The sequence below is a fragment of the Rosa chinensis genome, chromosome 5 (genome assembly GCF_002994745.2).
Source record: "Rosa chinensis cultivar Old Blush chromosome 5, RchiOBHm-V2, whole genome shotgun sequence".
NCBI lineage: Eukaryota > Viridiplantae > Streptophyta > Magnoliopsida > Rosales > Rosaceae > Rosa > Rosa chinensis.
Window position 1 is genome coordinate 8528024 of NC_037092.1, and position 27221 is coordinate 8555244.

General features: G+C 45.2%; 2 protein-coding genes and 1 long non-coding RNA gene across 4 annotated transcripts; 1 reads left to right on the forward strand and 2 right to left on the reverse strand.

The window, feature by feature from the left end:
* Positions 1-2637: 2637 nt before the first annotated feature.
* LOC112166328 lies at positions 2638-4987 on the forward strand. The gene is made up of 2 exons (XR_002923192.2): positions 2638-2918; positions 4685-4987. It is a non-coding gene; the product is annotated as an uncharacterized LOC112166328 (long non-coding RNA).
* Positions 4988-5761: 774 nt separating this feature from the next.
* On the reverse strand, positions 5762-22612 carry LOC112166326 (protein SRG1). Of its 2 annotated transcripts, none has more exons than XM_024303146.2 (5): positions 22318-22612; positions 7240-7334; positions 6700-6947; positions 6292-6616; positions 5762-6205 (listed from the first exon to the last, which is right to left on the reverse strand). In XM_024303146.2, exons 1-5 carry the CDS (start codon positions 22538-22540, stop codon positions 5930-5932), a joined length of 1167 nt encoding a protein of 388 aa, XP_024158914.1. In that variant the 5' UTR covers positions 22541-22612; the 3' UTR covers positions 5762-5929. The 2 variants fall into 2 exon arrangements, with proteins under 2 accessions (XP_024158914.1, XP_024158913.1); XM_024303145.2 differs by having other exon boundaries at positions 7240-7331; positions 22315-22612.
* Positions 22613-25040: 2428 nt separating this feature from the next.
* LOC112166327 (xyloglucan endotransglucosylase/hydrolase 2) lies at positions 25041-27018 on the reverse strand. The gene is made up of 3 exons (XM_024303147.2): positions 26722-27018; positions 26345-26538; positions 25041-25710 (listed from the first exon to the last, which is right to left on the reverse strand). Exons 1-3 carry the CDS (start codon positions 26983-26985, stop codon positions 25284-25286), a joined length of 885 nt encoding a protein of 294 aa, XP_024158915.1. The 5' UTR covers positions 26986-27018; the 3' UTR covers positions 25041-25283.
* Between the last annotated feature and the right edge of the window lie 203 nt (positions 27019-27221).

The window sequence follows — 27221 nt, forward strand, 5'->3', positions numbered from 1 at the left end:
TTGTTTTATATATGTAAAGAATAACCGCCTGACCATAAATCCATAATATATATTAGACTATTAGAAAGTCTCATACGGGACCAAACATACGCAGATGATCGTTAACGTCAAACTCCATAAAGTCATTTAGCTGTTGACTAATTTATTGATGCCTTTCTGATAAACCTCTCCAATTCTCTTCTCATGTTGCAGTATAGTTCACAGTTCTGCTACAAATTCTGATCATGGTGAAAAACATAAGCCCTAATCTAAAGAATAGAGGATTAGAGGAAGAAGAAGAAGAACAGAGGAAGGAGACGAAGAAGATTTTCTATACTGGTAATTGTACAATGCGTTGCTCTATGAACTAAGGGGGAGAAGAGAACCCCTTATATATTCCATTATCTGGACCAACCTGCTGTCCTGCTTAGCGTCCTAACAACTTTTTCAATACTCTAACAAACTTGTTTATCCTGATGGTATTGTTGACTTGACTGGAGCATTGACGTGGACTGACATTCACTTACTCAATGATAATGAATACCTCCTGTATCATGTGATTACATAAACGTTATCATGTACAACTAAGAATCACGCAGTACCAATTAAGAGGCAACAACCATTTGAATTGATATCATATAAAGGTTGGGACGTCGGGCAAAGAATTAATGATGTATTCTAGAGGTATATTGTATATATTTGGATTTCTTTACTGTATATGTGCATATATTTAAGGAAAATAGGAAGCTGTTAAATGATAGATGAAATCAAAATTAAACTTTTGACGAAGTGGTGTTAGCTCAGTGATTAGAGCACCCACTACCTAATGATGAAGTAATGGGTTCAAGTCACCATGGAAGTAGGAGTGAAATCATTTGTTCCTCTTTATAAAAAGAGAAACAAAAAAATTAAACTCGTCAATGCTGCCACAAGAATAAAAAAGTAGTGTACACTAAGACATGTCTTCTTTTTCGTTTTCTAGAGAAACTAAGCATGTTTGTCACAATATATTGAGTGCATGGAAGAATTTCTAAACTTTTGGTTGCATAGAAGCATGTTGGTACTTAAATGATCTTTAAAGATCACTTGGCCTCCCAGAACATTTTTTAGAGGTCCAGAAGCAAAGGGTGGCCACCTAATCACACTAAGCTAGTTTTTGCAGCAACAGCTTGGTCTCCATATACTTTCAGCTAAGTGGACTATCTACCAAATTGAGAGCGAAATACGTACGTTGAATTAAACCTTAACTAATATTTCAATGTTCAGACCTAATTCACCTGCAATGATTTATCCATTCTAATTACTGTTCTCACCAGGTGATCTGTAACCATGTTCTTTTTAATGAATTGTATTTGAATCTACTCCAACTATTTGAAATGCTGTACACGCTCTTTGCATTATGCCACAAAGATATCCTTTTCTAACATAATTAGCAGAGGCAAAAAGACCGCAATGATATTATACACGTTTTATACTACAAAAGCAACTTGGAGTGTCGTCATAAACTATTTTGATCATTTGTAACTTTTAACCTTTAGAAAAACTATAGTATAGTTTTGCACCAATATTATATCATTATTTTGAAAGGGAATACAATTACACCAATATCTAACTTAACTGGGCAGAGTCTTCAAAGAATCGTTCATGCCTTTTCAGAATTATTCCTTGGTGCATGCTCACCATTTTTGAGATTGCTAGAAGTGTTATGTCTAAGACCAAATTCTTCGGGTTTCTTTTAGGCGAGCGTCCTCCTCTTTATCTTGAGTTAAGATCAGTACTGATGGATCCGTCTATGGTATTTTAGTATGAGCTTTGGATGGACCTTTCATGGCCAAGAAGGTATCTTCATGGTTGTTTTTGCTTCCTCAGTTTTGTTGCCAAGTGCTGTTGAGTGCTCGTGGTTATTGAAGTGACTCATATTGTGCGAGTTCTGATGTACTGATCGCCATATTCGGTTAGGAATGAACTCCTAGTTTCATACCTTGGTGCCTTGATACGGCTTGGATGAAAATTAATTGGTCGCATGAATGTATGTTTATGTTTCTCTCATTTTACACAAAGGCAACGCTATAGCGAATGCTCCTCGTGTTTATTTTTTACCCTCCTTTTCTACTTCTTCTCATTTCGGTGGTTATGGTGTTGGAGTATGGTCTTCTTGTGCAACCATGCATGTAACCTTTTTTCTTTTGAGAGGATTTCTAGTCCTATATCCTCCTCTTCTTTTCGGGTTTAGAAATCTCCACAATGAATATAGTATGTCTATATAAAACCGGGGGCCATGATTATAACAAAGCCATCAACAATGAAATTAATTAACTTCATGAAATGCACGAGTACGTGAAGCATACTTTCAAACTCGTTAGTCGTTACTAAGAAAGAAATTCCTCTACTAATGTACCAATCCTCCAAGAACTATTTCACATGCCTGCAATCCATCAAAAGCTTTGAACCACTCGATGGAAAATCTTGAGAAGGAACTCATCAATCTGAAACTAAAACGAACCGGTTTATATATTCAAACCGGTTTATATTTCTGACCGGTCAAGTTTATTGTGAAGCCTCGGTCCAAGTGCAAAGGGCGGGGGTTGGGTCTCACACTTCATTTTCAAACCAAACAAAATACCTCGGATTCGCGAATTAAAGTACTCTACTAGAACAAACAAAACCGGCAAACCCCCAAGTCTCTTTCTTCTCTGTCTGCCTCTGAAATCGTGCTCTTGAAGCAAAACCCACTCATTCTTACTCACACACACTCTCTCTCCCCTTCTCTTCTTTAAGCCCACAACGCCACCTTTACTCACATTTCCCCTCTATCTCTTTGCTCTACCAAACACTAGGGTTTTCCTCATGAATCCTGCAACTCACTCCCAACCGCACCTTGGCCATGGCCTGCACTATCTTCTAGTGCAGTCCTATGAACCTTGCTCTGCTCAAAGGAGGTACCTTTTCTGATTTCTCTCACTTGATTTTGTGTTTCTTGAGCTGAATGTTTGAGATAGATTCATTGTCCTTGTTTCTTTGCGCTAAGCTCTTCAAGATCTTTGATTAAATGTTTAAATTACTTGTTTTCTGAAGTGGGTGGTGATGCTGTTGTCAATTTGATCTGATTTCATTCAATACACATTTTGGGTTTCTTATGTTCAGAGAGATAAAGGTTACATTTTTATATAAGTAGCTCCGTTGATAATGCTGATTTGTAATTGCCCTCTACATGGGCGTTCAATTTAGCTTGATTGCCCCACTAAAGTTTGTGTCTTTAGAAAATTTTGAAAAAATGATGTTATCGGCTTATTTTGCTAGGATTCTGGAATTACAATTCTAAAGTAGGTGGAGATTTTGGGGATCAAGATGAATTAGATCATAGGAATAGGAGGAGTCAGAATTTTCACATGGAGAAAATGTAGGGGATGAGATCGTGAAGATGAGGAGAGATGGGAGATGGATTTTGATATGGTATACAGTGCAGATGGCAAGCATATGTGCTAGTGTTCCTTTGTGTCCTAAGATGGAGATGGAGATGGAGTTGAATGGATATATCTTGCAATTGTATGGATAATGAGAGTTCTTTGGATCAGTTTCAGAGTTCAGGGACATGGTCCAAGGGATTTTAGTGCATTCTTAAAGCATATGTGCTAGTGTTCCTTTGTGTCCTAAGATGGAGATGGAGTTGAAAGGATATATCTTTCAATTGTATGGATAATGAGAGTTCTTTGGATCAATTTCAGAGTTCAGGGACAAGGTCCAAGGGATTTTAGTGCATTCTTAAATTTGTTTTTACATTCAATTTCAAATTCTGCAAATCTGGTAGAGTAAGCTTAGGGATTTGGCCGTTGAAATTTGAGACCTTTAAGACATATGTATCCATCAAAGCACATGCACTGTCCCTTGTTGGTGGAGTGGGCTTAAGGGTATGGAAGCACATGCATCTGTACCTTGATGTCAACGTATGACATTTCTACGTCCCAAGTGGCTGGTTATTTTGGCTTTGGTAGATTGGATTTGATGATGTTATGAACTAGTCTATCTGGCCAAAGGAACAATTTGATTTCCTTGCCAAAACTACTTGAACTATATACATGGCAAAGCCTATTTGACATGTATGAATTACAAATTAGGTATTGACATCTTTTATAGCTAGTGCTGAGGTATCTTAGAGCCTGTTGCTTGATGTCATGATGCATTTTCACTATAGGTTGAATCCAAATAACCTTGAATGCAAGAGTGATGCTACCTCCTTTTCTCTTTGTTATTATATGCAGCTGACTTTTATTTGAACATTTGTATTCCAGCATCAATCTATGTAGAATACATACTGAATGAACAATTTTAAAGTAGGCTAAAAGTCATTAATCATCCATGTGGCAGGGGCTGATTCACTATGTTAACTTGCGGTCATAAAAGCTTTAATGTGAATTGTTGCTGATCTCAGTCCAAACCTGTAATTGGTTCCAATTTTCATTAAATACCTTCTGAACGTTGCAATTTAGTTTGATTTGAAATTGGATGAACCATAGATTTTGACAGAGACCGGCAACGGTACTCACCCAAAGGGTATTATTAGTAACTTTTTTGGCAACAGAGGTAATATTGTGAATCACCCCAGAGATGATTTGTGATTTTTAGCCTTTTAATATTATCCATGTTGTTAACTTTTGGAAATTCGTATTTGGTTTTTCTTGCACTTATTCTCTCAGCTCTTTATCAGTTTTAGGTTCACAGACAGTAATGCTGCTCCAAGGAAATGCGCCCTTCCAACAGTGTACAGGAAAGATGATTGAATCTCTTTAAGGTACTGTTGGGTTTATGTATTGGAGATTGGAATACATAAGGTTTGAAGTGGGGAATGAAGCCATCGGTCCGTGTAGCATAGTTAGAATTTAGAAATGTAGTAAAATTGACAATTTTTGTAAAAATCGCTATCAATTTGATATTCTTTATGGATGATAGCTTTTGTGCTGCAACTTCAATTTTTGTTGACTCCGTAAGAGCAACTCATTGCTGGATCTAATGTTTTCATTCAGCGTTTGGGAGATAGGTATTCAGTAGCGAAGTGGTTCTTACTGCAAAGAAGAAAACACTTGCTCTGCTTCCCTGCCGAAGACTTTCTCAGTTTTGTGTTCGTGTTATTGGACCAATGAGGGTCCAACGTATTCATCTAGCTTTTGGGTGAAAAAGTAGCAATTTGCCAATTTACATCGACTGCTGCCTAAACTACTTGACTGACTAATGAGGGCATTGTGATAGGATTTGAACCTTGTCTTGATAATGTTCCCAAGTCACTATCTCAATCATTCCTGTGTCTTTTCCTTCACCCTAAATAACCGCATGAAGATTTTGGCAAACAGATGAATGTTGTTGACACTTTTCTTTTTTGGGTCAAAGATATTCATTAAAAAGCTGGAAAGCAGCCCAAACAAACATCATCAGAAAGCCAAGAGGCTAAACTGAAAATAAACAGGGGTCTCATAGTCAAAGCCACAGAAGCCAAGACAAGAGGAACTACGTACAGACGCAACAAACAATCAAATTAGCCTAAGTGAAAGCAAGACTGAAAGGAAAACAAGAACACAATTAAAAGAGAGACATCAGAAGCTTCGTCGGTCAACCAACGCAGCAGCGTCCTTCAACCAATGTTGTTGACACTTCACCCACCAATCCGCCATCTACTATTCTACTTGCTGCTTTTGACAGAATATATAGCCTGAGGTCGACGATCCGGCAAAATTCATAAAAACAACAAGCATTTTATCGTCAAGTATAGTCACAGCACTTGTTTTGAAAATGAATTGAAGCATGAGAAAATTCCATAAACATTTATTTTCCTACCCCATGATGTTGCTCTCTCTTTCAAGGGGAACTAAATCAAGGTACAACAGTGGGGCTTCAAAGTAATTGTTTCCAAACTTAACAGTGCTTAATTTTACTTAGATAAGTAAACTTTAGAGCACATCTAGTCTTGGGTGCCTTTGCCATCCTCACCATGTTGAATCCTCATGACATCTACGTATGATTTCCCATCGAGTTTGCGTTCAAAAACTCCCCTGAAGTAGTCTGCAACACCTATTCTCTTGAACAATGCTGGTCTCTCTGGAGTAATGAGGCTCGGAGCAGGACCCATTTCTCCCTCCAATTTTGGACTGTAAAATGTGGCTATTGACAGCCTTTCCTTCTCCTGGTTCACTATTGCCCGATGCTCAATGCTACGGTATATTCCATTCGTCACAATCTGTTAAGACGTGTAGATATACTGATATACATTATGATAGTTTGTAATCTTGTAGCAGTAACTGTAGCGTACGTATAGTGACTTACCTCCAAAATATCTCCAACGTTGACGACGAAAGCATTGTTTAGGGGTTTAATCGGAATCCACATACCATCTTTTCTAACCTGAAGGCCTTCCATTTCATTCACTTGGAGGAGGATTGTCAATCCAACAGGATCTGAGTGAGGGTTAAGGCCAATGACAAGCTCTGGTTGCTTACATGGTGGATAATAGTTCATCCTAACCATTTGAGTCCCTTGGTCAAACAACTCTTTTATATAGTCAGCATCCACTCCCAGTGCTTTTGCCATGAGATCAAGAATCTTCTTGGCAAGATCTTCTAGTTCCGCAGAGTACACTTCTAAGTTATCTCTACATCAGTGAAATATAGTGCGTTAATATTATGTTGTCGGGTCTAGATTAATTAACAATCTAAGTCTAGAAAGACAATAGACCTTAGTGGTTGAGGAATATTGGGGAATAAATGTGGCTTCCTCAAATGTTTTGGGAGTGTGATCAAGTAGAATATGTCTGACCAATCAAGTTTCTGGTTCTCAGACACAACAAATGCTTGTCCAAAACCCTCCATAATTTCTGGCTGCTGCCAAAACTGTTTCTTCTTTTCCATTGGGAGACTGAAGAATTCTTGAATCCCTGACTTCACACTCTCCAACAAAGTTTCACCAACTCCATGATTTATCAGCTGCAATAATATCCATGTCTTTGAATTTAAACATGACTAAAAAATTTAGTCATAACCACTAGTTTCACTTGATATTAAGGCACGGCAAAGTCCTCAACTCCTCGAAATTGGGATCTTTGACCTCGTGGTTCCTCTGCAACGATCATTTTAGCAAACACTAGTTGACGAAACTATAGTTATAATGGTTCCGCATTGAACTACATGCGGAAATGAAAAGTTTGTGAAAATGTTGTTTAAGGGCATTCTCTCTAGTTCGGCAATATAAGTAATACATTTATTAATTTATACGTACCTGGAAGAAACCCCATTCTTTGCAAGCAAGGTGGAACTCCTGCAACTCTGCTGGCATGGTTTCTTCCGAAAGTAACTTGTTCATGTCGATCACTGGTGTTTGGCTCCAAAACCAGCTGGTGTGCAAACAGTCTCTTTTGGGCGAGTGGTTGCGCAGGCGTGCCAGCACCGCGGGGTGCAGTCGTTGGGGTAGTCCCGTGACCTGACTTCTTCTTCAAGCGCTGTGGACGAGGAGAGCACCAACCTCGTCACAGGGTTCTTTTCTTGCCTTTTGGAAAAGGACTTCTTGCCTTACGCGGGTAAGGGCTTTGGTTGTGGTCTCTTTGCGTTCACCGAATCGATACTCAACGCTGAAAAGCTGAGCAGAGCAATCACTGGGAAGTTTGAGAGAAGCACAGGTTTGCTAAAGCGTGACTTTAGCTTCGCTGGGTTGCGAGGGCGTTACCCTTGCTTCGCTGGAAGTAACAGTGGCGGTTGTGCTCGCAGTCGGCTCCTGGGGAGACTGGGACTGGAAGTACGGTCGCCGGGTTGAACTGGTGAGGCTGACAGTCGGCTCGCGAGGAGACTAGGACTGGCGGGCGGTCACCGGGTTTCAACGAGGTTGAGGGTTTGCTCCGGGGAGGCTTTGTAATCGCTGGGATTGATTGATTTGAGAGAGGTCTTTCTGTATCGTTTTTAGCCTCTATATATAGGCTACTGCAGAGTCACTTTCCAAATAGGAATGGAATACTATATTTTAGGCCACAGTTATTGGCCTTGAATCAAATCAAAACTCTTAATAGTTTTGATATTATCGTAAGCGATAATTAATAATTATCCTCCTCTGTCGCCGCTAGAATGTAGGCAAGGATACGCACAGCGATAATTAATAATTATCCTCCTGCATCCAGCCCAACTGGTACCGGCCGCTAGAATGTAGGTAAGTATCGGCCAGAGAAACATTTTGCCTCTTAGAATCCTAGATGTGATCGCTGGATGCGAGCAGTAGGATACGCACGTATTAATTGCAAATATATCTTCACGCCCTTCTGAGCGCTCAAATCTTCATGCAATTAATGATGATATCTCCTTATGAGACACGGGATAAGCAGCATCACGACCCAAGTCCATGTAATCCCATTTTGGGCCGCAAGTATCGGCCCACTGGCTCAGACCCACTAAAGGATTTCGCCAAACTTACTTTTGGGCTCAAACATTGCCCCCCAGGCCCCGAAATCAGGCCTGCTAAAATGCAACTGATTGAAGGGGACTTAGAAAGAAGCGTCGGTCGCTTGAAACGATGCCATTAATAAAGGTCGCGTCCCCTCATTTGTGAAACGCTTTCTGTCGCATCGTTTCCCTCACAAAATTCTTTATTTAAACTCACAGCCGCACTCACCTCTGCTCCATCTTCTTTGCAAACGATCCAGAAATGGCTCCCCCTAAGAAAATTGTCGTCGATCAGGAAGAAGAATTGAACGAAACGGCTGCTCGGACCTGGGGCACCAGTATCGGGGCTCGCATTCATCTTGAGACCACTATTCACCGACCCCTACTCCTTCGTTTTTCCAATCACCACACCGGATTAGGCCCAGCACCGCAAGGTGTTATCCCAAATGATGCCATCGCTATGTACGGTCTTCCTGTCCGACGGCCCATTCTAGTCCTCCGAAGGACTCCCGGAGACTTTAGCGGTTGGGGTGTCCAAAACCATCGAGCCAAGATAGGGAATTGGCCATCCTCCATTAGTGCGCAGGAAACCTCTTGGTATCGCGAGGCGCGGGCGCGAGATCTAGGTCGCTGGAATGCTGCGGGTATCACCCATGCTATTGATTTGTGCTTCCACCTTCCTCGCGGTGGTAATCGCTCGCCACTCGCTACTTTCCTCTGTTTCTGGAATACCTCCACCAACACATTTGACTTCAGATTTGGTCAAATGAGCATTACCCTGTTGGACATCCTTGCCATCACTGGCCTTCCCATCGATGGCGAGCCGTATGTGCATGGTCAATTTGACTCGACCGATTTCACTTTGACCATGGCCCAGCAAGGCCGCAGCGCTCATAGTGGTTCATACCCAAGATGGCTGGCATATTACAGCCGGGAACACAATGCGACCGGAGGAATCGCTTTCCTTGAATATTGGCTCTGTAAATTCATATTCTGCACCTCCTCCTGCAAGCCCACTGGCACCTGGACCTATTTAGCAACGGCCCTCTACAACGGTCGCAACATCGGGCTCGGACAACCGGTCTTGGGCGCTATTTATCGCATGCTGTACCAAGCGACGATGCACCCCTTTGAGACCAACATTTCCGGACCCTTCTGGATCTTGGATTTCTGGATCCAGACCTACTTCCCATTCTTCCGCCGCGAAGATATCCTGCTATCTCCGCCGGTCGATCAACTGTTAGGTCGATGGTTTTGTTGCGAGGACAAGTACTCATCTCCCCCCTACTCTGAATGCTTTTCTTATCTGTACTTGCTAGACGACATGCCATACTGCGATTTAATTCTGGGAAGACGATTCCCCTCTGTGTTACAATATGGCTTCCTCCCTGGCGATCCTCGTTATCCCGACCGCGCTCGCCTGGCGTTCCGCCGCGCCATCTCTTGTTCAGACATTCGGATCGCTACCGAGGAACTTAGCTATGAGCTCTACGCTCCTAACCATTTCGCCCGCCAATTTGGCCTTGTCCAATTGGTACCAATCCCTCCGTATGATGCCTGGAACTACAACACTTCCTGGAGAAGATTCGGTCCACCTTCCGGGCCCCCACCGGCACAAAGTATGCTCGTGCTGGTCGACCTTCCCGATTGGGCCCAAAACCTAGAGGCTGTCGACGGAACCGAAGAAGGGTATGAGATTTGGTGGAGAGAAGTCTCTGTCAACTGCTGGACTCAACCAGATGACGAACTCTTCGCTACTCTCTTTGGCGAGCTCAGGAACCCATACCCCACTGATATTGAAGTGCTCGCTCGCTTTTCTGAAGACGCCAACAGGCCTCGACCCCTCCAAGTGGTCAGGCCTACGCGAGCTCCTCGCCCGGCCCAGGCTGGCATCGTAATTCGTGAACCACCTCCAGAAGTAAGTACTGCAACTCTAATTTCTGCAGACTCCTTCTTTGTTTCATTTACTCATTCTTGTTTGTATTAGGGGAGTGCGCCGCGCCCTGGCTGCCGCACAAACCATGCTTCACCGGCCGCTGGACAGACTGGAAAACAAAAAACAGTACTTGCTGAAGCTACAGCTGAGGGCTCTTCTTCCTCTTCTGATGACGACGATCTACGAACCGTAAGCACCCTTTGTCTTCAGGACCAACTTTGTGATTTGAATGCTAATCTCTCGCTTCTCCCAGGTCGTGGCTGCTACAGCCCGCAAGCGTAGTCGCTCAGATGCTCATACTGGCACCTGGGAAGAAGATGAACCGATGGCCGACCGGCTGGTAAGAAACAAAGAGCCTATGTTAGAAATTATCCCTGTCTCTGCCCATGTTTCACACCCTTCTCCTTTACAGGTTCGTCGCAGACCATCCAACCATGCCGGGGAAGGCTCTTCAGCCGCCGCTCAAGGGACAAACGCTTCGCGAGCGCCAACATCCGTGGGACCTGAAAATCTTCCACCTCCCGTCAGCACTGATGGCGGCTCAGCCTCTATCCCTGTACAGATCATAGAAGATAGTTCCGATGAAATGGAAGAGAATGCGCCCCTTCCGGACGCATCAACTGAGGAACTGCTCGCTACACAACCACCAGCGCTCGCATCACCTGATCGCAATCCTGATGAGGAAGCTCAGGAATCCGCGCCAGTAAACGTCTCATGCGAGGGTCCTGTGGCAGAGGTATTCTTAATTGAAAATTGGTGCCTTAGTTCCTATTCTTCTTGTACACCTGACCGTCTTTCCTTATTGCAGAGTGACGTCCCTGTTGAGGAGGTCGCTGTCCCCGACCCTGCTGAGCCCGCTGATGACGGCATGGCGAATCAAGAACCTGCCCCCCAGATTCCAGAGATAGTTGCTGATATGGATGCAGTAGCAGAACAAGCTGCGGCCCCGACCATCGAACCTCAAGTAGGCCCTGCTGCTGCCACCGCTGACGCAGACATCATCGCTGAAGTTCCTCCTCCTGAGCCTCCTAATAGGCTGGAAAGACTTGTTCGCGTACTCGAAGTGGCTCCCCCGAGGGTTGCGGATGAAGCGAGGGACAATCTGCAGCGACTCCTGGGTCCTGACATTTTACTGCCGGGCGCAGCTGCCAGAGCTCAAGAGTATCTGATGGTACTTCGCCGCGAATGCGCCATCGCTGAAGATGAATTCGTTGAAATATATGAGCTCTTGCAAAATCTTCCTGCAAGGATCAAAGATAGGACGACCGCAGCCGCGCAGGCCAGGCAGGTTCAGGTTCACTATCACGGCCTTGCACAACAAGCAGAAGTATCTCGCGACTCTCTAAGCGATCAAGCGATTCGCGTTAGGGATCTGAGAATCTCACAGAACCACCTTCGGACCCACATTCAGGATCTCCAAACCCAACTAATCGAAGCCCAGGCCCAACTAGTGACGGTCACGGCCCAACTGGCGCAGGAGGAGCCTCAGATAGAACAGCCCCTAACGGCGCTAGAAGCAATGTCTCAGAACTTGGCTCAAGCGCGCGAAGCAGTTCGACAAGCAGAGCACGCTGCTGCCGACGCTAGCTTTCGTCTGGATGAGCACTTGCTTCGCTTGACCCATGCGGGTCGAAAACTTTAGGCCTCCTGTTTTAGGCCCATTTTACTTTGTATAAGGATATGTTTAATATATACAATATTCAGCCCGCTTTGTTCGGCCCAAATATCATTTAAGGTTTGCCAATTAATGAACAGCAAGACCGTTGAAAAGATAATCCTAATTTGGGCGGTTGCTTTCTTGGAGACCGTCCTGCTTCCCACGCGTTTTCAATATCTTCCATTTCCGAGATAATCGCATTCAACCGCATTGATTCTCTTATTGATGGCGTTGAAATCGTCCCAACTGCCTACCGCACGGTGTGAGATCAACCCTATAAATACCAGCTGCCAAAGAAGAGCGATAACCCAACCACCATGTTTCTTCCAAAGATGAACTCGCCAGCCCTGTTGCTTTTCCTCCATTTTCTAAAATCTTCCCACCGTGGTCTCACCCTTAGCCACAGGTTCTTAGGCTTCATGGCTTAATCTCAAGACCTGGTTAGGCTTCATGGCCTAATCTCAGGTCCAGCGGCGTGTCTTTGGTTACTGAAAATCTGGATGAACTTGCCAGTCTCAGTTAAACCGAAGAACACGCCGCGCTCCTAACGCGGCAGAACCAAATTCTGAGGAGTCCAACTTTTCAGATTGCCTGCGCGGAGCAAACGGAGGAAGGGAGGAAGGCCATTTTGAGGCTAACCTGTCTGCCTCCGCGGTCTATCTCTGGGGCCTGGGCACGCACTTTCTGATTTACCCCAGGAGGTAGATGTGGTTGTGAGTCGCGCCTGCTCTGGAGCCCAACTCTTGCCTGGAGGAGAGGCCCCAGCAGGGGAGTGAAGGCCCTCTTTTTCCCTCTTCCTCCAGCATCGATGACAGCAGCGGCGACTTAGATGGGAGGAGGATCTGATCATAGGGGGAAGAATGCTCTGAGGTGGTAGCGTCTAGATCCTTCTCCACACGGCCACGGCGAACACTTTAAACTTTCATGTCTGTAGCTCGCATGTGAACCTGTATTGCTCTATTCTGTTGTATGCTTCTGGCCGCAAAGCCACTTTATGAATAAAAATGCTCGATTTACTCAAAAATCTGTACAAACGCAAAAGCAAAAATAATCCAAAATGAAAGCCTCTTGTATAGGCCCTTGTATTTATTCTTAACATGTTTTGTCAAGATCATGAATAACAACCTAGTAACTGATAACATGGACTATAATCATAAACAAAACCTCTTGTATAGGTTCTTAAAATGAAGCCTCTTGTGTAGGCCCTAATAGATATTGAGATGTTGCCCCCCAATGTTCAGCGGGGAGCAGAAACAAAACAGAAAGGCCACAGAGAAAAGGCCGAATAACCATAACGCTGCGAGCCGATGAAGATTAAGGTTGCCCCCCAGTCGGAGTAAAAACAGAGTCGGGAGGATCGTCAAACTCCCAGACACTGGGATAATATTTTTTCAAAAACCGACCGTTAATAGGGTTGCGATGGATAGCGCCGTCGATGTCTTTGAGGTGAAAGGCACCGCGCTCCAATATTCGGTGGATAACAAAGGGTCCCTCCCATCGCGGCGTCCATTTACCGCGACCGGTGACCTTTTCACCCAGGGGTAAAATGGCCTTCCAAACGAGGTCACCTTCTTTGAAACTGCGACCCCGCGTCCTCTTGTCATAGGCGCGGGCGATACGCTGCTTGTCCATCACCAAATTGTCCAAAGCGGCCAAGCGCTGCTCGCTTAAGTCTTCGTGCTCCTGCCACATTGCTTGAACATAGTCCTCACCAATCAAATGATGCTGTTCTTGGACTCGTAAGGAATGCACATTAATTTCTAATGGTAAGATAGCGTCATGTCCAAACATAAGCGCGTACGGCGTCGTGGCGGTGGGGTTGCGCTTCGAAGTGCGATAGGCCCAAAGTGTCTCGTGCAAAGTATCATGCCACTGTCGAGGATTCTCCACCAACATCTTCTTCAGTAAGGTGATGATTATCTTGTTGCTCACCTCCGCCTGACCATTAGATTGAGCATAGTACGGAGTACTATGTGTGAACTGAATGCCAAAGTCATTCACCAGCTCCTCAACGGGGCCTCCCATGAATGCTGCCCCCCTGTCCGACACCAGCACTTCAGGTATGCCAAACCTGCAGAGAATATTACGGAAAATAAACTGGCGAATGGTAGTGCCGGAGGCCTCCTTTAGAGGTTCTGCTTCAACCCATTTCGTGAAGTAATCAGTGGCGACAATGATAAACTTGTGCTGTAGGGAAGAATGAGGATGGATCATCCCAATCAAGTCCAGCGCCCAGCCTCGCGCAGGCCAAGGTTTAATGATAGGTTGCATAGGGATGTTAGGAACATGCTGGACAGGACCGTGTGCTTGACAATCCGCACAGCCTTTGGCGAATGCAATACAATCCTTCAAAATGCTGGGCCAATAATAACCATGACGTCGGAGGAGCCAACGCATCTTAGGTCCGGCTTGATGAGATCCACATATCCTCGTGTGCATCTCGCGCATCAATCTTTTGGCTTCGCGACCGTAGACGCATCGAAAATCTATACCATCTTCGCCACGTCTGCGTAGTTCATCACCTCTAAGGAAGTAATTCAATGCGAGGAAACGAATTTTCCTATCAGCGCTGGAGTCTGGTCGTTTGAGGTATTCAATCAGTGGGATCCGCCAATCAACATCAATGGGCTCGAGTACCGCAACCACGGGATCATCTGGAGGATCAGGGCGAGCAAGCCACGAAGGTAGTGTGCGGCGCTCAACTTTCAGAATGCGCTCGCGCACTCCGTATTTCAAGCTAATGCCCGTAGCCAGCTGAGCGAGCTCATTGGCAGCAAAGTTACGTTCACGTGGTATATGTTCCATACCAACATCTGTAAATTGGTCCAGAAGCTCAACGGCACGACTCAAGTAGGGGATGAGCAGCCAACTCCTACAGCGATATTTTTCCAGAAGCTGATTGATCACGAGCTGAGAATCTCCGCGAATCTGAACGTCCCGGACGCCCATTTCCAACAGGACTTCGAGTCCAATGATGAGAGCTTCATATTCAGCCTGATTATTAGTACATTGGAACGTGAGCTGGAAAGAATAAGAGAAACGGTCACCGGCAGGATTCTCCAGGACAATCCCTGCGCCAGCCAGAGTATCTGTTCTTGAGCCATCAAAGAATAACACCCAGGGTTGTAGAAAAATAGTAGCCTGATACCAGCCCTCGTATTCAGGAATGCATGCTTTATCTGGTCGAGTCGTGGCATTGCAGGCAATTTCTAGCTCTTTCAGTACGTGTATTTCTAGCTGGGGATGATGTGCTAGAAAATCTGCGATAGCCTGCCCTTTGACCGCCTTCTGGGGTACATACTGGAGCGAAAACTCTGAAAGTGCCAATACCCATTTGCCAATGCGGCCTCTCAAGATAGGCCGGGACAACATATATTTGACCAAATCGGTCTGAGCGATGATGCAAGTAGTAAAGGATAACATGTAATGTCGCAACTTGCACGCCGAAAAGTATAGGGTTAAGCACAGCTTTTCTATGGGGGTATACCTTGTCTCGCAATCTGTCAGTACACGGCTGAGATAAAATACAGCGTGCTCGATACCGTCCTCATCGTCCTGAGCGAGCAGGCTACCAATGGAGGCGGCGGCTGCTGAGATATACAGTTTCAACGGGACTCCGGGTCTAGGTGGAACCAAGACTGGTGGGTTTGCTAGATAGGCCTTGATACTGTCGAAAGCCTCCTGATGCTTGGATTCCCACACAAATTCATTCTGTCCTTGTAGTCCCAGCAACGGTGAGAAGGGCTGGATTTTCCCTGCAGAATTAGAGATGAAACGCCGTAGAAAGTTAATCTTACCCAAAAGACGCTGTAATTCCTTCTTCGTCCGTGGGGGAGATGCATGAATAACTGCGCTTGCCTTGTCCTCGGGGACCTCAATTCCTCGCTGGTGGACTATAAACCCCAGAAAGTCTCCGGCTAACACTCCAAACACACACTTGGCCGGGTTCATTTTGAGTTTATGTTGGCGCATGCGCTCAAACACTTTCATGAGATCCGCGATGTGATCCCCTCGCTTCTGAGACTTGACGACTACGTCATCAATGTATACCTCTAACACCTTTCCAAGTATGTCGTGGAAGATCAGGTTCATGGCTCTTTGATACGTCGCACCGGCGTTCTTTAGGCCAAAAGGCATGACTACATATTCAAACACTCCCGCGAAGCCAGGGCAGCGGAAAGCAGTCTTGTGTCTGTCTTCTTCAGCGACCGGAATCTGGTGATATCCCGCAGTGCCGTCCATGAAGGACAACAGCTCATGGCCTGCCACCGCGTCCACCAACATATCCGCGACCGGCATGGGGTAAACGTCTTTAGGTGTGGCGAGATTCAAGTCTCTATAGTCAACGCAGACTCTTATCTTGCCATTTTTCTTCCGGACAGGCACTATATTAGATAGCCACTGGTTATACTTGGCCACCCGTATGATGCCTGACTTGTGCATTTTCTCTACCTCTTCCTTTACCAAGATCTGGGTCTCGGAGTTCATTCGTCGAGGCTCCTGCTTGACGGGCCTCTTTTCAGCAAGAGTTGGTAATTGATGACAAAACAAGTCTGGTGACAGGCCGGGCATGTCCTCATACTTCTCCGCAAAGCAATCTTTGAACTCTAGCAATAATTCGATGAGCCTCTGTTTCTCGTTAGGCTCTAGGTAAGCACTGATGGATACTTCCATAGGCTCGCTTACCGTACCCAGGTTGACTTTCTCTGTAGGGTCTTTAACCTTTGGAGGTGTATCATCCAGCGCCGCCGGAGCGAGCTGAATGTGGACGTCCTCGTCATCCTCTGGATCAGCAAGTTCTTCATTGACGACCTCTAAGGTCGCGATGCGATCGTAAGCCTCTTTTTCCACCATGTATGATGACAACCGCTCGTGTATCGAGTGGAAGGCTTCCATTCCCTCCTCAGTGAGGTCGTAATCCATTAATCAGTTAATGGTTTGGGCACAGCATGGCCGGGCCGCTCCAAGCCTTCTTTTGCGAGCGTGAGACCCCACTGTGCTAGTTCAGAGGCCGTCACCCCTGTGGGGCGGCCCTTATCGTCGATGCCACTAACCTGCAATGGAGTGATAGGTTCCAAATAGTATCTGGCATCTACATAATTTGCGGAGACTGGAAACGGACGGGGATCTGCTGGGACCACTTCTGCCGTGTCTGTCTCTCTGTTCCACATAACCAACTCTTGGTGAAGTGTCGACGGAACGCAGTAACTCCGATGGATCCAATCCCTGCCCAAAATGGCGCTGTAGGCCGCATAACAATCCGTCACAAAGAAAGCATAAACTCCCTCTGCTGGGCCGACTTTAATACGCAAGAACAATAGCCCTAGGGTTTTGGTGACAGTTCCTGCGAAGTTTTTGAGCGCGAGAGACGTGGATTGGATTTTCTCCCGCTTGATTCCAAGCAAGTGCATGGTCCGAGTAGTGACAACATTAACGGCCGCTCCAGTGTCAATCATGATTTTGCTGACTGTGATACCACCGATGTCTGCCGTAATGTATAGCGGCGGCATGTGTTGGGCCATGGCTGGTGTTGGCTTAGAGAAATGCATGAGCACCCTTTTGTCTGGAACCCCCGCTGGTTCTGGTAAAGCTCCGTCTTCTACCGGTGTAGCCGCTGCGGACGTGACCTGCAATGGTTGCGCACCCTCTTCTTCTGTTTCCACGCAATCCTGGGCAGCGACCGGCAAGGCGTACCTTGCGGGGAGCACATAAACCATGTTGCAAGAGACATTATCTGATTCAGTCCCCTCCACGTTGACATCCAGATCAATCTTGGGTTCTTCCAATGGGATATCAGTCAGGAACTGCCGAGCCAAGCGATCTACCAGCGACTCTTCTGTAAGGCCTTTTACCTGACAGTGTTCAGGCCCTTGTGACTCGAGTTCTTGCTCAATTACCAACGGCTTAGGGTTTTCCGGTTCCCTACATTCTTCTGGGGCGGAAATGACCACACTTTGGACTTTCCTAGGTCACCATTGCAAAGTGCTAACCACTCTGTCTTTGCCCCCCAGCCTGTCGAAGACTGAAGCTTTGACCGCCGGTGCTTCATGGGAGAGTCTGCGCCTAACATGCGGTCGCCGAGTTGGCGTGCTGTTCCTTTGGGTAGGGGATGGTGAGATCTCTTTAGTAATCCTGCAAAACACACTGGGCTTTGAAGCTCCCATTAACGAATCTGTTTGCTTGTCAAGACCACGGAGAGGTCTCAGTGGTTTAGCAGCCAGTGCCTCCAGCTCTTTCTGGTATCGTTCAGGCGACTTGACCAATTGGGAAGGTTTGATTAGGCCTTGGTCTAAGGCCTCTAGAGTGCGCTTGGCTTCACCGAACCGGCGCTGTAGCTTCCTCTTTCTGGACGGGCTAATCTCCACTGCCTTCCCCTTTTCCCTGGTATACCATCTGCCTTCTTTGATGGGATTAGCTGCTGCAGGTGGTATATAGGGCTTGGTCAAAACATCCTTGCAGTCACGTCTGACCTTTTCCCTCTCTGGTTCTTTCGCGGTTGCTTTCAGTTTCAGGAATAAATTGGAGTCTCTGGGAGGTGGTGGTGTCACTTTCTCCCGTTCCCTCGGGCTGGTAGGCTGATAGTTCCGCGATGGGGAAGCCCACTTGACTGGTGGTAGAGAACCAAAGCGGAATGTCTGCTCAACTTCCTCATGTGGCGTTTGGATACCACATTCCTCTTTACATCGCGAACAAAGAAACACAGGTGAGGCCTGGTTAGGCTTCATAATTTTATCCTTAACAGGTGCCTCACCTGCGGCGGATTCATAACCCTGTTCGCTTGTGGCCAAATCCAGTGTCGGTTTCCGTTGCTGCTTTCTGTTCCAGTCTATGTTGACCATATTAACCCCAGTATCAGGGAAGGGGTCCACATCCACTAGTGCCGTCGCGGTGACTGGAGCTTCGACCTGCAAGTTACCGTTATTAAGCCATACCTGAATTTGGTCCTTAAGTTTTACGCAGTCCGCAGTGTTGTGGTTCCACAGGTTATGGAACTTGCAGTATTTCTTTCCTTTCACCTGCTCTGGCCGCGGAAACGGCCCAAAATCAGTTTTTACCATCTTCGCAGCAATCATTTCGTCGAGAATCTCATGCGCTTTGTTGGCATCGTAGGTATATGCCGTGAACTCCGGCTTAGTGAAAGCCATCGACTTGAGCTTAACAGGCTCCTTGGACATCTTCAACTGTTTCAAAGACGAGCTTTTCTTCCCAGTCAGTTCATAGGCAGCTATATCATTATCCTCATCCTCTTCATCGTCCTGGCTCACCTCTGGCGTACCACGGTGATAATAAGGGTCGTAAGTGGTCGGCCGGTAGCTCAGGGCCGCTACCGTACGGTGTTTACCGGGCACATACGTTCCTTTAGAAGCGTTCTTCCTTGCATCTGTCTCTCGAAGGAGATGCTCAAAACTGCCTACTTCTGTGATGAGTTCCCCATCGACTGTATCATGCTGCCATGCTGCTTCTTTCTCTGCCGGGGTTCCAAGCCTTTAACCGCCAACTTGACCAACTCCTTCTCGGGCAGAATGACGTTCAGTTTGGCTTTCTGGATTTGAAAGCGCTGAAGATAAGAGACTGCTGATTCTGTAGGCTGTTGGGCCATCTGAGTAAGAGAGGCCAGATCTACCTCAGGCTCAATATTCCCAAAAGTTGCCCGGAAAAGTAGTTCCATCGCCGGCCAATCCGTTACTGTCCCTGGCCTAAGTTTAGAGAACCATCTGAAGGCAGCGCCGGATAGGGAGGTGCCAAAGATCCTGCATTTGAGGACGTCATCATTCTGATATTGGCCGCATTGCACCCTAAATCTGGCCAGACGAGTGGCCGCATCTTCCGTGTCTTCCCCTGAAAAAGTAGTAAAAATAATGTTCTTATAACCTCGAGGGAAAGGTGCGAGCATGATGTTTGGTGGGAAAGGTCCTTCGTACACTCCATCTGGCTGGGCCCTAGGGTTTGCCATTCTGATCATATCCTCTACCTCATCCCGTCTCACGTAATCCGGACCCGGAGGTGGAGGGGGTATCACCAAAGCTCGGTGAGCAGTTTGTTCAGGGGCTACCTGGTTTACTATTGTTGATCCTTCCCCGCCATGTACAGTGCGGGTAGCCGTTTTTGGCGGGAGAGTCACTGCAGGAAGAATTTCTTCCTTTGACAGAGCGGTTATCTTGACCGGAGTGCCAGTTTGGTCGAGCGCATAATAGCTTCCTGGCAGTTCTTGATATGTTATTTCCGCTCCGTCACTGTCATACTGGACTAAAGTCGCAGGTTCTGACGCAGCTCCTGTACCTTTCGAGGCTTGATGCTTCCTGGCAGCCTGTCCACCTGATGCAGCAACCTTTTCCTTACCTCCAGGAATAACCAAGGCCTGCTCCTTGTTCTTCGATGGAGTAGTAGCAACCATCGTCGACGAAGAACCGACGTTCTGGTTGGCCTTGTCGCGCTGATTTGGTGGCACGTACTTGCCTGAACCGGACGACTGGCCAAGAGAACCAAGGATGGTATTAGGGTCTCCTAAAGCCGTGTGCATCACCTCCTTCGCATGGTTCAATTCAGCTCTCTGCATAGCCACTTCAGTTGCCAAGTTGGCCCCCTCCTTGCGGAGATCAGCAATGTTCGATGTGGTTTGCTTGGAATGATCCGCTATAGCATTCAGAATTGTCTTATGACGCTCATCTTGTGCGGCAGCGATAGTTATAGCTTGCGCTTTCAAGGCGCTCTCTGTCTGTGTGACCTGCTGCCTGGTATTCTCCGCATAAAGAGTCATGCGCTGTTCAAACTCGCGGAGGAGCTTTTCTGATTTCGCGGTTTCTCTGGCTAGATCCGCGTCCATCTTCTTGCGATGGTTATCGACATTCTCCATAAGGATCGCGATAGTCTCATCGACGGTTGCTCCCTCCGGGATAGGCTCCGAAACAAAAGCCTCTTCCGCTTCCACTACAGCGTTGACAGTGGATGGATTAACAGGCTCGCTAGCCTGATTAGTGTTGACGCTCTGACCTTCAGTTGCGGTCAAGCGATTCTCACCTTGAGAAGTTGACATACTGGATGATTGAGTCTGAAGAGAGAATCGTTGCATTACTTGTTCCTCAGATAGACCACGACAGTCCGCACGAGAATGCGATCTGTAGCTGGAGGTCTTATGCTTTGGGCAGCTAGCGTAGCCTTTTTGATAAGGGTTATTGCTGGGCTTCCCAATGGTTGCGTTCAGAAAGAAACCTTAGTTTGTTGTCCCACTGGGCGGTGTTTGGCTCCAAAACCAGCTGGTGTGCAAACAGTCTCTTTTGGGCGAGTGGTTGCGCAGGCGTGCCAGCACCGCGGGGTGCAGTCGTTGGGGTAGTCCCGTGACCTGACTTCTTCTTCAAGCGCTGTGGACGAGGAGAGCACCAACCTCGTCACAGGGTTCTTTTCTTGCCTTTTGGAAAAGGACTTCTTGCCTTACGCGGGTAAGGGCTTTGGTTGTGGTCTCTTTGCGTTCACCGAATCGATACTCAACGCTGAAAGGCTGAGCAGAGCAATCACTGGGAAGTTTGAGAGAAGCACGGGTTTGCTAAAGCGTGACTTTAGCTTCGCTGGGTTGCGAGGGCGTTACCCTTGCTTCGCTGGAAGTAACAGTGGCGGTTGTGCTCGCAGTCGGCTCCTGGGGAGACTGGGACTGGAAGTACGGTCGCCGGGTTGAACTGGTGAGGCTGACAGTCGGCTCGCGAGGAGACTAGGACTGGCGGGCGGTCACCGGGTTTCAACGAGGTTGAGGGTTTGCTCCGGGGAGGCTTTGTAATCGCTGGGATTGATTGATTTGAGAGAGGTCTTTCTGTATCGTTTTTAGCCTCTATATATAGGCTACTGCAGATTCACTTTCCAAATAGGAATGGAATACTATATTTTAGGCCACAGTTATTGGCCTTGAATCAAATCAAAACTCTTAATAGTTTTGATATTATCGTAAGCGATAATTAATAATTATCCTCCTCTGTCGCCGCTAGAATGTAGGCAAGGATACGCACAACGATAATTAATAATTATCCTCCTGCATCCAGCCCAACTGGTACCGGCCGCTAGAATGTAGGTAAGTATCGGCCAGAGAAACATTTTGCCTCTTAGAATCCTAGATGTGATCGCTGGATGCGAGCAGTAGGATACGCACGTATTAATTGCAAATATATCTTCACGCCCTTCTGAGCGCTCAAATCTTCATGCAATTAATGATGATATCTCCTTATGAGACACGGGATAAGCAGCATCACGACCCAAGTCCATGTAATCCCATTTTGGGCCGCAAGTATCGGCCCACTGGCTCAGACCCACTAAAGGATTTCGCCAAACTTACTTTTGGGCTCAAACAACTGGTACTTGAGGTGAAGGAGTGGCCATACCAGAAATGAAGGGAGGATCTTGATCAGGGCGAACATATCGGTGTGGGACTGTAGTTAATGGCTCTTTCGCTAGCTCCTGAACACAAGGCACCGGAAGAGAGCTCCCTAGCTTTGCTAATTCTTCCATTGCTCCAAACTCAGAGAACAAGTTCTTATTGATGATTAATCTCACCGCTTGCGTATATATAAGAACCATGGACTTGAGAGAATGCAATTGACTCCTGTACACTGTACGTACTTGCGTGAATGCAACAAATTTTCAAGTAGTGGACAACTTTAATTTGATTTGGTTAACATCGGATATACCATTCAAAACGATTAGGTAAATAATGGTACTTAATTAGGGTCTCAAAGATAAATCACTTTTAAATTGCTAGATTTTTGATGAAGACGGTGAAAGATTGAAGAAGAAGAAAAAGCAAAACAAAGAAAATTAAGAAAATTCAGAGAGCTACTTTGATATTTTTCTGATTGTTTTACAAAAGGACCTAATTGCTTACAGTAAAGATGGGGACGACAAGAATTAGGGTCTTAAAGATTGGTCACTTTCAAATTGCTAGATTTTTGATGAAGATGGTGAAAGGTTGAAGACAAAGAAAAAGCAAAGCAAAGCAAAGAAAATTCTGAGAGCTACTTTGATAATTTTCTGATTGTTTTACAAAAGGACCTAATTGCTTACGGTAAAGATGGGGACGACGAGAATTAGGGTCTTAAAGATTTGTCACTTTCAAATGGCTAGATTTTTGATGAAGATGGGGAAAGGTTGAAGACAAAGAAAAAGCAAAGCACATTCTGAGAGCTACTTTGATATTTTTTTTTTATTGTTTTACAAAAAGACCTAATTGCTTACAAGGAAAGATGGGGACGACGAGATTCTTACAGTAAAGGACCTAATTGTTATATTAACTTGACTATTATCTTTGTTGACTTTGACCATCTCTTAACACAAATCGATCATATTAATTTAGGCTCTTGTTTTGTACGTTGTATGCTTCTTGTTAACGTACAGTACCGGCGGCCATTCTAGTTGACAAATCACAGTTAACATTTTCTCCAGCCTCTCTCTTTTGACTATTTGGTTTCTTCTGGGTTCGTCGCATCCCCTTTGTTGTCACCCTTCAATGGGAAGAAAGAAATTAATGAAGGACTTTAGGTTAAAGACAAACCTTGAACTAGCTAGCTACCACGTACTGATTTCAGGAAAGATGGGGAGTTAATTCACTTAATTGGGGACGACGAGAGATGGAACTGGTATTGGCTACTGATTACTGACTGGATTCTTGATGTATGTGAAGGAAGGATATCATGCATGAAAATAACCAGTTGGGAAGTGCTAGACTCACACTCACCTTGAGTGTGGATGACTCTCAACTTGCCATGTGTCCGGAGAAAAACTCATAAAAATTTGATCTTTTATATTTCCATTCTTGCCCCTCTTAAAAAAAAAACTCTAGGGGCAACCCAGATCCAACGGGCGAGATTTCAATTTCGACGCAACTTCGAAAGGCATTTTCAGTAATCAAATTGGTTAAACATGCACTGAATCTAGAACTTAAACCCAGAAAAAATAAGCGATTCCAGATCGAAAAATGTGAAAATTCAAGCAAAGCTTAAAACTTTAAGGCCAGTAGGTGGCAATGGCAGAGGTAAATGATAGCCAGGCTCATCTCTTCTTCTTCGAGCAAAAATTGCAGCTAGCCTTATCCACTTAATTTTTTTTTCTTCACACAGAACCACTCAATTCCCTCTCTTGCTCTTAGCCACAGATCGCGACCGACCCATTTTTTCTATTCCCTCATCTTCTTTTCTTTCTCTCAGGTACTAACACAGCTACCACTTTATTTCTTTTCTTTACCCATCCACCCATCACTCTATCTTCTACATTTCTCCTCTTAATTTCGTTCATTTGTATTTTCAATTTTTGGGTCTCCACAGCACCAGTAGCAGTTCCGGCTATAATCCTAGTATCCAATCCCGGAGACGACGTCGACGGGGTGGTCGTAGGCGCGCGAATTCTGGCTACAACAACTCTCACATCATTGTTGATCCGGCTAGAGCAACGCGCGCGGAATGAGCGCAACTCGACCGGAGCAAGGTGGTAACTGCTCGAGCTAATTTTGGGTGCAAGTTCAGGGGTCTCGGTGGTGAAAACTCAGGGTTCCAACCGACAGCTATTGAGTGAGTCGTTGAGATTGGGAACCCCGGACGGTTTGGTCGAACCTCACCCCATTCATTATATATGGGTTGTCATCGGGGTGAGAGTAGAAGATAAAGAGTTTTTATTTTTATTTTATTTTTAAATTAAAGAGGGGTAAAAAATGGAAATAGGAAGATCAGTTTTATATGAGCTTTACTCCGGACACGTGGTAAGTTGAGAGTGAGTGTGGCTCATCCACACTCAAGGTGAGTGTGAGCCTAGCACTCTCCCTCAAAATAATTTTACGCTTCGAGCCTTCGAGGACCCCAAACGATCAACAATGAGGTTAGCCCAAAAAACTAGAAGATCGGGCGGAAGCCCAAACGATATATCAATTCCATAATATCAGTTGGCAGTTGGCTATTGCTTGGCCAAAAAAAAAAGAAAAAGGAACCGTCTCCATAGTGGTGCCTAGATGAGTTTTCCTCATTGGTTTTTCAAAAGGAAGTATTTTCTTTAGAGTTTAGAAGGACCCACTCCAATATATCTCTACAACCTCTAAAGTTTACAATTATTGCTCTCCTTAGAAAACCCACTTTATATGGTAATGTTATCAAGTGTTATTAAGTACCTTACATATGGTAGTAAGTAGTAACTAGGAGGTCATGCCCCTCCACAGCCCAAACAGATCGAATACGCAGACTTTATGAACTTTGAAAAAAAATTACAAAAGAAAGGCCCAAGCTAGCAAAACATACATAATACTGATAATAAACACAACATATATATCATGTACATTTGTCTAAAACCTAGAACGCCTACACTCCCTTGGCCGACCCTGAGGGAATCGCTTCAAATCAGTGCAATAGTTATAAATCATGTAGTATCTCTGCACCCATCTCAGTCTTCTTCGACCAGGTGCATTAAGCCCTTGAGTCTGCCAACCATTGTTGTTGTTGATGCCGAAGCCATCTGGTCTTTGGGTACTTTTGGAGTTGGCACACGATGAAGAACCCCGAGACCAAACACAGGCATTGGCGTTGAAGCTTTTGTAGTAGGCTGTGAATGGAGCCTTGGACCAGTCGGTTTTGATTAGCCCGCCTTTTGTTGCCCATTGGTCCGCGTTCCAGAGACTCGAGTAGAGCTTCATGGGTTGCTTCTTGGGGAAGCCAACTCCAATTGATTCCTCGTTGTTGAACACTCTAATGGGTGTGTTATCCACCAAGAATCTGTGGGAAAACAAAACCAAATAGGTTGGTTTAGTTTTCACTTTTCAGGAGCACTTTACCAAATGGGATGGCATATGCAAATATCGAACAGTATTTTTTTTATTTGGACAAAAGAATATGTCGAACAATATGAAACAAGACAGAGTCGTATCAAAACAAAAAAAAAAAAAAAACAAGACAAAGAGGCTAGGAGCGCGTGGAAAGTGATCCTAGCTAAGGGAAACAAAGCTGAAATATATAATTCTGGATCAGAACTTTATGAATCGTTCCAGTGGATCGAGTTTGTGTACTGGAAAACGTGCCTAGGCGAGTAGTGAACTTGCAACACTTTTTTGAGTACCTTCCAACTCTGTAAGCACCAGTATGAGTAACAAAATAAGTATTTGTAAAATAATCATTTTTGTCCTATCGTGCAAGTTACATATGAACGTTTACACTATCGCATAATGCTCTATTTAATTTATAAAAATAAAAAATAAAAATAAAAAACACTATGAACTTTTACTACTTTTACTTCCAATAGCTACTCGACTTGCATGTTAAAATTACGCCATCAATGGGAAAACTAATATGATCGTAACCTCCTAGATAGGTTGATTGGTTTAGCTAAGATGAGCTAGTATATGTATCTTACATGATACGTTGGGGATTCCAAAGGATTGAGTATGTGTGAAAGTTTTTTGTTGGGTCGAACCATAGGTAGAATTGTTGCTCTCTACCCCCTTTCCCTTGTGTATAAACGTTCGTATGGACAATATAAGGATCTCCACTCAAGTTCCCCAAAAACTCAAAATCAATCTCATCGTGATTCGGCCCTTCTGAAGACAACTGCAAGCAAAAAAGACGAAAGTTTATAACCCCCACAATCAATGCCATGCAAAAGAGTAATATTTTGTGTATACTAAAAAGAATATATGATATTCATAGACTTGAAAAGTCATTTTCGTATTGTTGAAAAAGATAAATATCCAAGTTTGGATGGCAGAACCGACTTTGTACAGAAGTACTTACATAGTAAGCGGTGACGGTGCCGGCGGAGTTGCCGGCGACAAGCTTAAGCTGCATGTCGATTCTGCCGAAAAGATATTCTCTCTTGGACTGAAACCCAGAGCCAGAGATTTGGTCGAGAGAAAGAGTGAGGAGGTTTCCTCCGTCGAGTATCTTAGCTCGATGGTCTCCCCAAGTTAGGTCGAAATCCCGGTAGAAATTACCAGCTGAAGCAGCAGCCATGAATGAACAACTCACAGACAGAAAGAACAAGACGATCTTCAACATCTTTGCACAATTGTAGGGGTCCGAGGAATATTAGTGATGGTATGTGTGGACGATTATATATATATATATATATATATATATATATATATATATATATATATAGTTGTAGAAAGAGACTGATATAGAAGCAAAAGTGACGCGTACGTGTAGTAACAAACACACACCAGGTCACAACTATACACAGAAGGGAATGAGCTGGAAATGCTTCGGCTCTGGCTTATTTTGTCTCATAGCTG

Bases quoted from the DNA above. Each gene is read 5' to 3' on its own strand.
- LOC112166326 (XM_024303146.2), bottom strand. From the start codon at position 22,540: ATGGTTCTTATATATACGCAAGCGGTGAGATTAATCATCAATAAGAAC. The intron at 7,335-22,317 runs CAGTTGTTTGAG...GGAGCCAAACAC, and splicing joins CACTCCTTCACCTCAAGTAC to CAGTGATCGACATGAACAAG. The intron at 6,617-6,699 runs GTCTATTGTCTT...TCACTGATGTAG, and splicing joins AATATTCCTCAACCACTAAG to AGATAACTTAGAAGTGTACT.
- LOC112166327 (XM_024303147.2), bottom strand. From the start codon at position 26,985: ATGTTGAAGATCGTCTTGTTCTTTCTGTCTGTGAGTTGTTCATTCATG. The intron at 26,539-26,721 runs GTAAGTACTTCT...TTTTGCTTGCAG, and splicing joins GCACCGTCACCGCTTACTAT to TTGTCTTCAGAAGGGCCGAA. The intron at 25,711-26,344 runs GTAAGATACATA...GTTTTCCCACAG, and splicing joins TGGAATCCCCAACGTATCAT to ATTCTTGGTGGATAACACAC.